The 13,181-nt window shown below is 51.1% G+C and overlaps 2 protein-coding genes across 2 annotated transcripts; one reads left to right on the top strand and one right to left on the bottom strand.

Moving 5' to 3' along the window:
- Positions 1–2,317: 2,317 nt before the first annotated feature.
- Positions 2,318–7,857, top strand: CSUI_000119 (uncharacterized protein). Its single transcript, XM_068060353.1, has one exon. The coding sequence runs from the start codon at positions 5,492–5,494 to the stop codon at positions 6,476–6,478; it is 987 nt and encodes a 328-aa protein (XP_067927670.1). The 5' UTR covers positions 2,318–5,491; the 3' UTR covers positions 6,479–7,857.
- A 585-nt stretch (positions 7,858–8,442) lies between these two features.
- On the bottom strand, positions 8,443–11,199 carry CSUI_000118 (retrotransposon ty3-gypsy subclass; the record flags this gene model as incomplete). The annotated part of the gene is made up of 3 exons (XM_068060352.1): positions 8,443–8,811; positions 9,107–10,915; positions 11,191–11,199. 3 exons carry the CDS (start codon positions 11,197–11,199, stop codon positions 8,443–8,445), a joined length of 2,187 nt encoding a protein of 728 aa, XP_067927669.1.
- Positions 11,200–13,181: the final 1,982 nt, after the last annotated feature.

Genomic DNA, 13,181 nt, shown 5'->3' with positions numbered 1-13,181 from the left:
GCTTCACTGACCTGTCCGAGTTTCCGTGTCCTGCCGGCTGTACAACTGAAGGCATGCACTGAGTTTCTGTACCGCCTCCACAGTTTTTGCTCCCGCAGCGTCAGACTACGCGGACTCTTGTAGTATAGAGACGAGAGCTAAACATAGTGTCAGCTGTCCGCGTTGTCAGGACGTTTGCGAGCCCCGCGCACACTCCTGAAAATCGCTGCAGTGTAGTGGAGTGTGCTCTTCGGCCCTCTCCGAGAGTTGTGTAAATGCTTTCACTCCTTCAGCCCAATGATACAGTTTACTTAGAGGAGTATCGTTCTTCCTCTGTTTGTATCGCCGTGCTTGTACAAATTATTTTGCCCGACATCACAGGAGCGAACTACAGAACTAAGAGTAAAGCGTTTATGCTTCAGCGTCGCACTAGCCTGTTTTCGAGGCAAGTTGCGAGTTGCTCCTTCCTTTAGTCTCCATCAAACTGAGCGATGCTTGCTGGGGTTTTCTACCAAACGGTATCTTCCTACAGCTTGTCATGTGCAACGACTGTCCTACTGCAGCTGGGTTCTGTTTCCGAAGAAGTCTCTACGTGCCCTGAACTTTTTGGAAGCTACTCTGTCCCGTCGTCGTGAAGGAGGGATCAGGAAAAGGTTCCTGCTCTCGCCTCCAGAGGCCGTCGTCGCAACAGTAAGGGACGCACACACGATCTCCGCAGAGCTGCATACATGGATGCGTTACCTGAGAGGTGCATCTTCGCAGCTCTCTTCCACAAAATCAAAGACCGCAAAACGGCACCGGCGCGTCAACGAGAGAGTGAAATAAGCCGTTAAGAGAGGGAATGAGAAATAGGCACTGTGCCTTGGAAATTCTTCTCTTGTTATTGTCTTGAACGAAGCAGATCCCTCTGCCACATAATATGTGTATGTGTACATATGCATACATAGGTCCAGGTGTCTCCGAACGTGTATTCTTAACGTGCAGAATGCTCTCCGAAGGGAGCTATAAGAATACTTCGCTGCATATTCTTCCTTCCTCGTTCACGCTTGGTATCTAGACAGGCGATGTAAACCTCATTGCCCCCTCAAGCTATTCGGTGGGGCGAGAGAAGGAACAAGTGAAAGTGAGCACAGTGAAACTGGAAAGAAGTTCCTGCTGACTGTCTGCAGTTCCTGGAAACAAAAGCAAGCGGTATCCTATAGTCCAGAGTATGTAGGCGTTTGTATGTCACGAAGATTTCCGATGCCGGTATTTTGCCATCTCCTTCGTGCATTGCTACTCACGGGAAACCACGAACAAGCGTGTTTCGGTCTGCACGCGAAAAGAAGAGAAACTTCAAAGCCTTAATTTGTGCACCACTGTTTACGGGTGCAGCTCGGAAGAACGACGGTATCTCATTGAAGGTGTGCATTTGGCTGCCGATTGGTCCTCTGATTGTTGGCTCTGGTTTATTTGTATTTTCGCGGTGCTTACACCGGGCATCCCGCTCTCCTTTGAGCTGCAGTGACTGCAGGTTCTGTTAGATGAGACCGAGAGGTACCCGGCGCATCCGGTGGATCGAGGCAGCGTCTGAGGCGTGATTGTTGATACGGGATCACATGGGACAGCACGAGGTTTGCACCGCCCCAGGCCGCAGATGTCAATTGGAGAGAATTCGAGAAGGGGAAGAGGATTTCTCTATTTCGTAGCAGGGGGTGTTCAACGGCTGCAACCAGGACCATATGAACTGCCCTCTTCTATAAGTCCTTTGGCTTTTTCTTTCGTCGTTTGTGCTTGAGGGGAAATAGTCGGTGTGGGTGGGATAAACTCAGCACCTGAAACGGGAATAGCGGATCTGGAGACATCACATTTCGCAAGCCGTCTGACTGGTACGCCGATCGAAAGACGGCGAAACCCCGTGCCAAAGGCTTCAGTCTAATGCTTGTGCTGGCTTCACCAGCGCCAGCACGGCCGGACTGAACGCCGGCAAGCACGGTCCCCCGCAATGCTTTTCTTGTCTCGAACGCTCGACACCAACGTCGCGGCAGTATACGTCTGTTGGCAACGAACGCAGGCCAGTCGCTGTCCCCGGAGACATTCCCCCTCTCTTCTGATGCAACCTGGGCCGCGCAGAGGGCACCTTCGCGCAAGGGCGGACATACGTTAGCCTTGTACAATTCGCACCTGCTTGACCCATCAGTTCAGGCGACCCATAACCACACCTGTAGTACCTGCCGGCCAAATGACTGAACACGGCTAAGAACCACCGTCTTGGCCACATTGGCTGAATGCCTTCCCCTTCCATCAACCTGTCCGGTGGCGGGTATAGCCTCCGACGTGGTGGAGTGATCCCGCCAGTCTGCTCCGCTCCAACCGTGTTACTCATTCAACCGAGGGACTGCCCGCACCGGCGCAGACCGCCCTCACTAGCACTTCTTTTTCTTGCCGCGGATCGACTGAGGCTTTCTTCATTGCGCGACAGTCATCGGGTCGTGGGTTTTCGGAAGGTTATCTGCTTATTCTCTTTCAGGAGTCCGGGAATCTGGTATAACCTTTCCCGTTTCTCACTCGGTGTCCCGGCAGACGAGGTACCGGGTCCTAAACGTTCGGAGTGATCGTTGGAACGCCGCCTATAAAAGCTGTATTTCCCGAGCAACGTTTTGCGTCTGCAGTGTTACGTCATCTTGGACCCTGTTCAGATGATGGCAAACCTTCAGTTACGCTCAGTAGCCGGCGTCGTCCCCTTGCGAGCCTGGCGCTGGGTGCCGTCGTCGAACCAGGCAACTTTCCGCTGGTTAGTCTACCATGCCGCTGACAGAAGCAACAGTTCTCTCTTCCAGCGTCTTCACTTGTGTAGGCCGTTGCAGAATTCTTTGACTGAAGGGATGTTCTACGGCCCTTTCGGTGTTAGTGATTGTCTGCGGTGAGACTGACGCGGAGGAAATTTTTTGGTGTGGCTCTGCAAGGCGCGCTGATCGGAGGGAAGGGATGCGCGCGCGTTTCCGAGGGCCGCTTGTTTCCCCTCCTGGTCTCCGACACACTTGCGGCGAACGGCCGGGGAGTTTTTTTTTCTTCATGCTGTGTCCGCGACAGACACGATCGGGTGACGCTCAGCAGGCGGCTGAGGATTGCTGTCCAAGGCCGCAAGTGCTGTCAGTCCGATGGGTCGAGGGGTTACGATGAGCGGCCACTCCGTTGACAGTTTTCTGCTATTACACGCAACCTGCAGCAGGGGGTGAAGGGTCGACCCTGTGCTGGCAGCCCCCATAGAGAGATGGATTTCTTCTGTATGCGTTGCCTCATGCCCCTTGAATGTCTCGGACATTGGCTGTTTACAGCCAAAAGCAGAACAAGCTAATCACACAAGGGAATAGAAGGCCGGCAAAGCAGCTGCATCATGTCGGGTGGCGTTCAAAGGCCTCGAACGGGGTGTAGGTTTCTTTTCCGGCCTGCCATAACCGTGTCTATCAATGTTTTTGCGGCGATTATCGCATTTTTTTTTTTAAGAAGGCTCCCCTAGCAACCATCTTTTTTTAGGGCTTTTCTGTTACAAAGCCCGGTGCTTGGCTGGTGAACTCACTGGAAGTGGCGAATGTTATGGGGCACAGGTAACATTTTATTTTTCCGCGCCCTGCCGTAACATCGGAGGCGCTGCGCCTTTGAAAAATCCGTGTCTACTGCTCTCTGGCCAAGCTCTTGAATTAGGCTTCTTTAGGAGCCACAGTCCGGCACCTGGCACGAGGGCTACCGCGAACGACAGTCTAGGAGCTTCAATTTCCTTTAGACGGTTTTTTTGTTTTTCATGCTTTCGGGAAGCCGTTGGAGCAGACACTTGGTGTGAATGGAAGAACCATCCGCGGTCAGCCGTTTTCCGCCCCGCGTAGATTTGCGTAGAGTCTGACCGTTTGTAAGAACGGTCGTTTTCTGTCGATTGTTTAGTGAGGCTCGAGTTCTCTGAGAATCGTCGCCCCGACTTACACGAGCTCATGTTCGCGCCGCCCCCAACTGCCATCTTTCGTGGACGCTTTTTTCTTTCCTTGCGTCTAGATGCGACTTCGGTGGCTGCTTTACCCCGACCCCAGCGATTTCTCGCTGTATAGAGCTGTCCGCGCTCTAGTTTGATTTTGAGACACAAGGACAAGTCTGAGAGACGGGCCGGCTGGACGGCTGCACTCGGTGCGAGGTGACTGGCTCCAGCCAAGTGAGATCGACAAGTGGGCGCAGCGTGCTGCTTCGCACGCAGTCCGTGACTACCCTGGCATTGCGAAATGCCCTTGCTACTTGATGTGACATTCAGTTGTCTTCTTAGCTTCCAGGGAACCGTCTGCTTGGGTATGAATAACGAGCGCGCCGATAGATCAGGTACGAATTTCTGCGTGGGGGCGCTTACCGATGTGGGAGAGCTGAGTGCAGTACGGCGCGCGTGGACCGAGAGACCGACCGATGTGCGGTCCTGTCCTGTCCCGGGTCCACACCAAGTCAGCTCCACAGACACGGAACTTCATGACAGCACACACCCACCAAGGCTTCTCAGCATACTTCACTGGAGGTGCCAGTTTTGAAAGCGTTCTTTTTCAGTACATTTATTATTAAGAATCACTTTTGTAGCAAGCCCCGTCTGACCTGTGCTTGCCCCCACAGAGCCGCACCTGTCGTGCGCGTGTGTCTTGTGCCGTGGCAAGCGGAGATTCGTCTTCATCCGGGACTGGGAAAATGAAATTGGATTCTTCAGTAAAGGTAACGTCGCTTGCTGTAGCAGCGATTTTTTCTGTAGTCCTGTCCTCTTATCCAGGTCAAGTCTTCGCGGATAGAGGACAAAGTCCGCATCCAGGTGATGTGCCGGAGCGTGGCCACGGCAATACTGAGCACGTGCGTGAAGAAACTGGGGAGAAGGCGCCCTTCCCTCATGAGACTTTGCTGGAAGGAACAATCCAAGAAAATGGCAGTAGTTCACAGAGAAACAAGCGACACTCAGCGGTAACAATGGCTCGCTGGAGGGCGTTGTCTCTTTCGGGTCTGCTACCTGAGTCCGCTGGTGCAGCACCGAAGCTTCTTGCTGCTGCGTCTCATTGCGGCCGCAGTATCTGTTCTCACGGGCGGGAGAAGTGTCTTTGAAAGGTCGCACGGAGATTTGAAGCTCTCATCTGCTGTCACACCGGTGGCTGGTCCCAACGCTAGTCCTTTCTCAAGCAAGTTTTTCGTAACTTTCCTTGTGGTGGTCCTCATTGCCTCGTCTTTCGCGGCACCAACCCTCGCTCCCACAGGGCCGCGGAAAGAACGCCCAGTGAAAACAGGAGATGATCTCGAACCTACGCTTCCAGGGCAGCCTCCCATCAAGAACGGGACGTACCTCGACGACGGTAGTGAAGTGGTCCTGGTAGGGAGAGACTGGAATTCCGCCGGTCACAAAAGGAAGCAGAGTCCTAATTTTGCTGATCTCGTTTATGACGGGACAAATTACAGACTTTATCTATCTAAGGAGACTGTACAGGCTCTTGGTTATGGTACAGGACACCTCAGCTCCGTGTTGGACATGCTAGGTAGCGTTCCAGAAGTGAGAAGAGACAGCAGTGGAGTCACAATCGAGTGGCGGGGAAATGAGACTGCTCGTCCAGCAGACCCGTGGGTATTCCCGGGCACGATACAAGAGAATGCCACCTATTCTTTTGTCGTGCCATCGGCGCTTGGAGGACATTTCGTCGGCGGGAAGGATCTGAATGGAAGCAGTTCTGCGCCGCTGGGAGTGACGGTCCCTCAAGACGTGAATCCAGAGGCTCAAGGGCGGAAGGACATGCAGGACTTGTTGCGAACCTTCCTCACATATGCGACATCTGCCGATGACGCGCGTACCGAAGCTCTTGACAACCCTACCGGCGAGTGGTACAAGAGTCCAGCTGGGCCGTCGGAAGCTCAGCGCCGCGTGCAATCTCTTTATGATCAATACGAGAAGAGTAAAACTCTGCTGCCTCCGTTACACCGGCATAAGACCGAACAGGGAGAAACAATTTGGAGAGTGGGGAGAGGCTGGAGGTACCCCATCAGTGCGTCGGAGCAAGACGGGGAGTCTGTACCTTGGAGCGACGGGCAGGCTGCTTTGAAATTCAGACTTGGTACTTCGGCGAAATTTGAATTATACCTACCTCGGGATGCGGAAAAAGTTTTGCAGGAGAAGGAACTCTTGAGCGTGCTTGTGAAGTCTCTGAGCACCTCGCCGACGGACCCGGAGCCGATAACGGATTGGAAAGAAGACAGTGTGAAATCAACGGACTATGTGATTCACTGGGGGGGGCGCCAGCCTCACTCCAAAGAAACGTCCAAGATATGGTATGACGGGCTGGTGTACTACCACGTTGTACTACCAACGGGTGTTGAGGCTGCTTTGAGAAACGACGGTCAGGGTGGTCGGGCGTGGGGGCAGATGCACTTTTTCCTAGCTCGCTGCGTTCTAGCCATTGCGGAAGCGCGGCTGGACTTGTCCCCCGTTCCTGGTCCTACTGAGGTGCCATTCAAAAGTGCCTAAAAAGCAGGGAACTCCTCGCTTCCAAGCACAACTCCAAGGACAACCGCGGTTGCTACAGAACAAAGCTTGACGTTGACGACGGACGGAGAATAAGAAGATGAGGGCTGGAAACAGCTGCACAGGCGCCATTAAAGACGAAAAAGACAGGTGGAGAGAAAGAAAGACTGACACGTCCTGAGCGGAAACCGAGGAAAGTTGTTTTCTTCTGGTTCCCACCTCGCCGTTACCATGCCGTCTACTTCCAAGGGCGCAGATGTGTAAGAACCCGTACATCTGTACTGCAGGTGCAATAGTTTTAGTTTTTTAGCATACGACAGCGCTTCATGTGCAATCGTGCACTTTCGAAATCATTGCGGAGACACCCGTTTGAAGTATCCGCCAATTTTCTTGCCTCCTTGTGTATGCGGCGTATACAGAGACCGTTTTTTTCTTTTTGATTTATGTTTCCTCCTCTGAAGGCAGCGGGTATATATATTTGTGTGGGTATATCTATATGTATTCGCGCATGCAGACGTTCGCTAGATTTGCCCTGCAAGAAAACCCGTAGGAGATTCCGCTACTGGGAAGACTGAAGGTAGGGAACTTCCATTCTTATGAAGGAGATGAGTTGGCATAGAATAGCCAGATGGACTGGGGGGTGATGGTCTGCAAGGAAAGGAGCAGGCCGGGTTCTGATCGAGGTGGGCAGTATGAGGTTTTGTCGCCGTAAGGTGCTTCACAGCACCTGAAATACTATATTTTCAGATGTTTAGCAGGATCTGACTTGTAAAATCCAGCCTCAAGCGCAGTCTCAGCAACGCTCAAGTATTCTTTGAGACACACTCCGGGTAATCTATCATGTTTGGGAATATCTTCCCTACCTGTCTAAAAGCGGGAAAATCAAGACGCTGTGACCAGCTACGTTATTCTGCTGAAATCCAGCTTTTATGTGGGCGCACCGGTTTACAGCCTTCACTAGAACGAGACAAAGGTCGAGAACGCCCTCCCGTGTGGTTTTCTCCCCGCGTGTCAGATACGACCTGTCCGCCACCACTGCTGGCGCACTCGCTTCTTTCAAATGGTAACCACGAGTCATCACTTAGGTGTTAACGCAGCGCATACTAGTTCTTTCTCTCGTTTCCTGATTGCGCGCACTAGCAATCTCAATTCTTGTTCCACGGAAGTCCTTTGTCCTCTCAGCGGTGAAACCTCTGACACCCCTTCCTTTCAAAAGGAACCTTACGAGATGTGAGGTTCAGGTTCGTTCCTCACACTCTCCCACCCCCTCGAATTAAGTGGGTTATTTGGGTTCCACGCAAATATTGTTGTACCGTCTTTCTTGCCCCCTAGAGGTTGTCTTCCAATTCCCAAGTTGTGGAACCGTCCGTCCATTTGACGAGGAAGTATCGGGTCTGGTCTTCCTTCTTGTGATCCAATATTCCTTCGATCGTATACTCTTGCTCTGCGACGGGATCTTGTTCTGGGGGTTTACGCCTGAGATTGGGGGGTTCTTTGACCACTGGTGCGAGTAGTGACACATGGAAAACGGGGTGTNNAGCTTGGCTGCGTTGGCTCCATACATCTTAATGATCTTGAATGGCCCTATAAACTTCGGCTTTAACGCTTTGGATTCGCCCTCAATAGTCAAGTTCGCCGTGCTCAACCAAACTTCTTGTCCTACTGCAAAAGATACCTTTCGCCTCCTTGTGTCCGCGTAGCGCTTCTGGTATTCTTGCGCCTTCCTGAGCTCCCTTTTGGCTCGTTGCACCTGCACATGCGCTTTCCACGGAAAACGTGACTCGGCATCTCGGGTAGGGATCGCGAATTTCTTACACAGTGGGTTACTCGGCGTGAAACCATACAATAACTCGAATGGTGTCGCTTTTGTACTCGCATGCACAGTACTGTTGTATGCAAACTCCGGCAAAGGAAGTAGGTCTGCCCACTTAGTATCATCACCCAGAATGGAACATCGCAACATTTGTTCAATTGTCTGATTCGTGCGCTCGGCTTGTGGACATCCTTTGATCTATCGATAGTCGCTTACACATGACTCGCCACACTTCACTTGTGAATCGAGTATCCCTATCACTCACAATGGCACTGGGCACACCATGTGATCGTATCACTTCCCGTACTAATAAGGTTGCGATATCTTCGGCTGAGGCACTGTTTTTAGTCGGCACAAAATGACTCATCTTAGTTAACCTGCAGACGATTGTCAATGTAGCATCCCATCCTTCCCTTGTCTTGGGAAGCCCCACAATAAGATACATGGCAGTCTCTTCCCACGGTACATTTGGAATCGGTAGAGGTTGCAACAAACCTCCCGGGCGCAAATGCAAAGACTCCCCCTTTGCACAAGGTACACATGTTTCACAAACAATTCAATTTCTCGGTCCATATCAGGCCACCAAAATATCTGACGTAGTGCTGCACGTGTACGTTCAAAACCGGATCTCCCGACAAAATATGATCGTGAAAATGGCAACACACCTCTTTCTTAAGTTCATTCCCTGGTACACAGATTCGCCGGCCGCTCTTTGTCAACACCCACAGGTATCTGTGTTCCAACACACACTTCCTTCCCTCATATATCACTCCCTCATTCTTGTCACCGACACCTCGAATATTTTTACACCATCTCACTATCTTCTTGAACATATCACACTTATTATACTCCTCTGCCCACCTTACTTCTTCTGTTGTCAACCTGACGCCCTTCTCCGATTTCTTTGTAACTGCACCCACAAAATCAGGCCTTCGACTTAGAGCATCTGCAACATTTTGTTTGCCTGGCTTGTAAACTACTTCAATATCGAAATCTGCTAACTTATCTAACCAATATCCTAACCTGGGTGTTACATTCTTTTGAGTCAGCATTCGTCCCAGCGTGGCATGGTCCGTTTCAATACGTACTTTCTTTGTCCCTAATAGTTGCTTCCATTTCATTAACGCATAAACAATTATGAGTAAATCCAATTCGTACGCTGGTATGAATTGTTCACGAGGTCCCAAGTTCTTAGACTCAAAGGCTGTTGGGTGTCCCTCTTGTTCTAATACTGCCCCGATGGCGTACTTCGACGCATCTGTCTTAATAGTTAACTCCTTATTAGGATCATAAATCTTAAGCAATGTTACTGCCGCTAACGCGTTTTTCAAGGATTGCACCGCTTCCGTATGTTGAGGCCACCACATCATATCGCTCTCCTCTCGCAATAACTCATGCAACGGATGTGCCCACTTTTTGAAGTTGGGTATTAATCTAGGATAATAACCTACTAATCCGAGGAAGCCTCGTAACTGCTTCCTATCACAGAGTTCTACTGGCCAATTCTGCACCGCTTCGACCTTTTCTGGGTCTGGACCCACACCTCCTGGCTCAATGACGAAGCCCAGGTATTGCACTTTCTGCGTTACTAATTCACACTTAGACAGTCCCACAAAGAGTCTCGCATCTCTCATACGTTGTAAAACGTTTCTGAGGTGATCATAATGTAACTCCTTCGATTTGGAGTAGATTAACACATCATCAAGATATACAATCACATATTCGTCCAATTCTTTCATGAATGTATTCTGCATCAAACGTTCAAAGGTAGACGGAGTCCCAGCTAGGCCAAAGGGCATCACTCGGAATTGAAACCTCCCATAACGGGTACGGAATGTAGTCTTCCACTGATCTGGCTCGGAAACTTGTACCTGATAATACTCTGAAGTTAAGTCTAGCTTTGAGAACCACTGTGCTTCACCTAGTCTATCAATCAGGTCGTGGACACGGGGTACGGGGTAATCATCTTTAATGGTAATCTTGTTTAATTCTCTATAGTCTATAACTAACCGCAGGTCCTCTGTTCCCTTCTTTTCAACAAAGAACACTGGTGCTGCACCTGGGGAATTTGACGGTACAATGAACCCCCTTTCTATCAATGTCTGGAGTAACTCTTTAAGTTTACGTAACCTTTCCTCCGACATAGGGTATAACTGTCTTCTGTAGTTGGGGACTAGCCCCGGGATGGTCCCTATATGATGTTTCTGTGGTCTATCCGTGATACCTCCTGGTGCGATTTCGCGAAACACATCTGCGTACGAGTCTAGGAGTACCCTGAATCTCTCTTCGAGTTGTATCCCCTTTTTACCTAGGATTTCACTCGGCAACTCCAACTCCACATTCTTGCACGCTTCCAAACATTGAGCGTTAATGATTGGTTCATCCACTGATACTTTCACCGCCAACACACAGTTGATATCATCATGTTTTATCCACTTACGCATCTGTTGCAGCGAACATGTACAAGCTCCTACTTTCGATCTCGTCCCCGCATCAGTACACTTCTCACGGTTTTCCCGTACCGCACACGCAGTTCCTTTCTCTTTGGATTCCCTCTTCTTTCCTGCTATTACTTCCTCGCGAGATGGAATACGAAACGGAGCTTCATCACTGTTATTTCCGCCTTTCTTCAACGTACGAGGAACCTTAGGACCTTTCGTCTCCTTTGGTTTGGGCATGATTAACTACATCGGGTCTCTCTTCACTTCATACTCTATATCCTTTTCCCCTTTTTCGTCTACTTGCTCTACTCCCTTTATGAAGTTCGCCCTATTCTTGATGTTAGCACGGTATCGTTTAGCCGCTTGTACTCTGGGGTGAGATTCTTTCCCCACCCACGTCAACGACTGTAGGTAATCCACAGGTACCCCCGGCACTTGCAACGGTTTCACTTCTGTATCACATAACACATTTTGCCACACAGGCGTCCTTACACACGAGTCTCGTAGTGCCGGTCGCATGAACTGCACAGTTCGCTCACGAAAGTCCCATAACACACCTATTTCACTTAGAAACTCGTACCCAAGGATGACGTCGTAGCCTACCCTACCAACGTAGAGCGGATGCTTGCCGCTCCAGCAGTCGATCTCCAGCCTGACGCCGTTGATGACTCTCGACGCGGTCATCGTTGTCCCACCTCTCGTCTGGCTCCATGTTGCCTGACACTCCAGGAGGCTCTATGCGTAGATCTTCAAGTTCCTTGGTCAGGTCCTGTAGGTCCACGTCTTCCTCCTCTCCCAAGCTCTGTTGTGGTCTTGCTTCTGCTGTGCGTAGCGGCACAATGAGGGGTTCTCGGCTAGGCCTGCTGGGCCCCTTCTTCCCCAAAAGGCGCTCTGTGGACATCTGGCCTTGATTAAGGATCTTCTCCGGCGGGGGGGCGCGTAATCCTCGCGCGTCCGACGGCTTCTCTTCCTCACTTGAGGATTTGATCTCTATCACTTCTGGCGTCCTCCTTCCTACTCCTACCATCTCAACTTCTTCAGGTTTAACCTCAAAGACTCTTTCGGAGTCTATATCTACCCCTTCTGACGCAGGGTAAGTTCTTGTTTGGTATCGTGGGGTCGGGGGTAAATCTATACCTAGGACCTCCTTCACCTTCCTCTTCCATAATCCGTGGTCGGGTGGAATCGACTGAAGATTCCTCTTCGACCCCCCTCGTTCATCTCCCTTAGTGTTCTTCTGAGAAAGACGGCGTCCATCTCTTTCTCCTTCCCCGCGAGTCTCTTTCGGTCTGTCGTTTTGTCATACCGACCCAGAGCCTTCGTTATGACGGGCCTGTGGCGCAGGTTCACTTCGCCTTCTTCCCTATTACTGCTGCGCCTGGTCTGCTTCCGACTTTCCTTTCGTTCCCTTCCTCCGGGCCTCACGTGGTCTTCCATGGCTGCTTTGATCGCACACTGCTCTTGACGCGAATGAAAACGGGTCGTCTTCGCCCAGTAATTCTTCTACTTGTGCAGGGGTTGGCTCTCTTGGAGGATTCGAGGTAACCCGAGGCGGTTCTTCTTGTTGGATACTCGACCGCTCCTCTTCTGTGGTTAGGACTGATCGCACTCCAACGGAGTGAGGGGCCGTGGTTGCCGCACCCTTGGCCTAAACGAACTGCCTTCGCTTTCCCATAACTCAACGTCGACCACAACCCTGGGTTCTCGTACTCGCAGAGGTCTGTTGGCTCTCCTTAGGCCACCTCGATGCAAATTATATGGTCTTCTAGGCCTCGCTCCTGGTCGTCCTGGGGCTCCTTGTTGATCAGCGCTGTCCGTACCACTTCTTGCTTCGTCTAAGAATCGTTCCGGGACTCGTTCTTCTCGAGCTCGTCGTTCTGCTAGGTCGCGCACTTTTTCTCGAGTGCTAGGCAATGGTCCCCGATAACCCCTCGGCAATATCCACTCACGCATAAGCTCTTCATACGACATACGTGCAGGTAATTGAACCCAATGATACCTCCCTGACCTAGCTTCTTCCTCTACCCGTCTAATCTCTCCCTCTGTGGGTCTACGACACACATGACGCGTGGAGGGTCATGTACAGCTCTCAAGTGTTCCCTCCTACCACTGAGAGCCACTAGTTTACCGACTCCTTCGTGCAATTAGCAGCAAAGTTCCCCAAACCACCACACTTGTAACACTTGCGATCGTTTCGCCTCGTGCAGGGTTTTCGATCTCCTTCTACATTCTCTATACGTCCATGATACGTTTCTTGTCCATCCCCACGCCCCGGGAGGTCCCGTAGTCTCATAGGTTCCCTACCAAACCCTGTTCTTCCCCTAATTCGCGGTTCATTCAAACAAGGGGGGCCCACAAAATTGGGCGGTTCACGCCTTCCATACCCTGACATTCTGCCGCGTTCATAGCCCCATATATTCACCCACGTTGACAGCCTCGAGCGAGGAGGATC

This window comes from Cystoisospora suis (genome assembly GCF_002600585.1).
Source record: "Cystoisospora suis strain Wien I chromosome Unknown contig_46, whole genome shotgun sequence".
Classification (NCBI taxonomy): Eukaryota; Apicomplexa; class Conoidasida; order Eucoccidiorida; family Sarcocystidae; genus Cystoisospora; species Cystoisospora suis.
The sequence above is the reverse complement of the archived record's forward strand: the minus strand, read 5'-3'. Positions and strand labels throughout refer to the sequence as shown.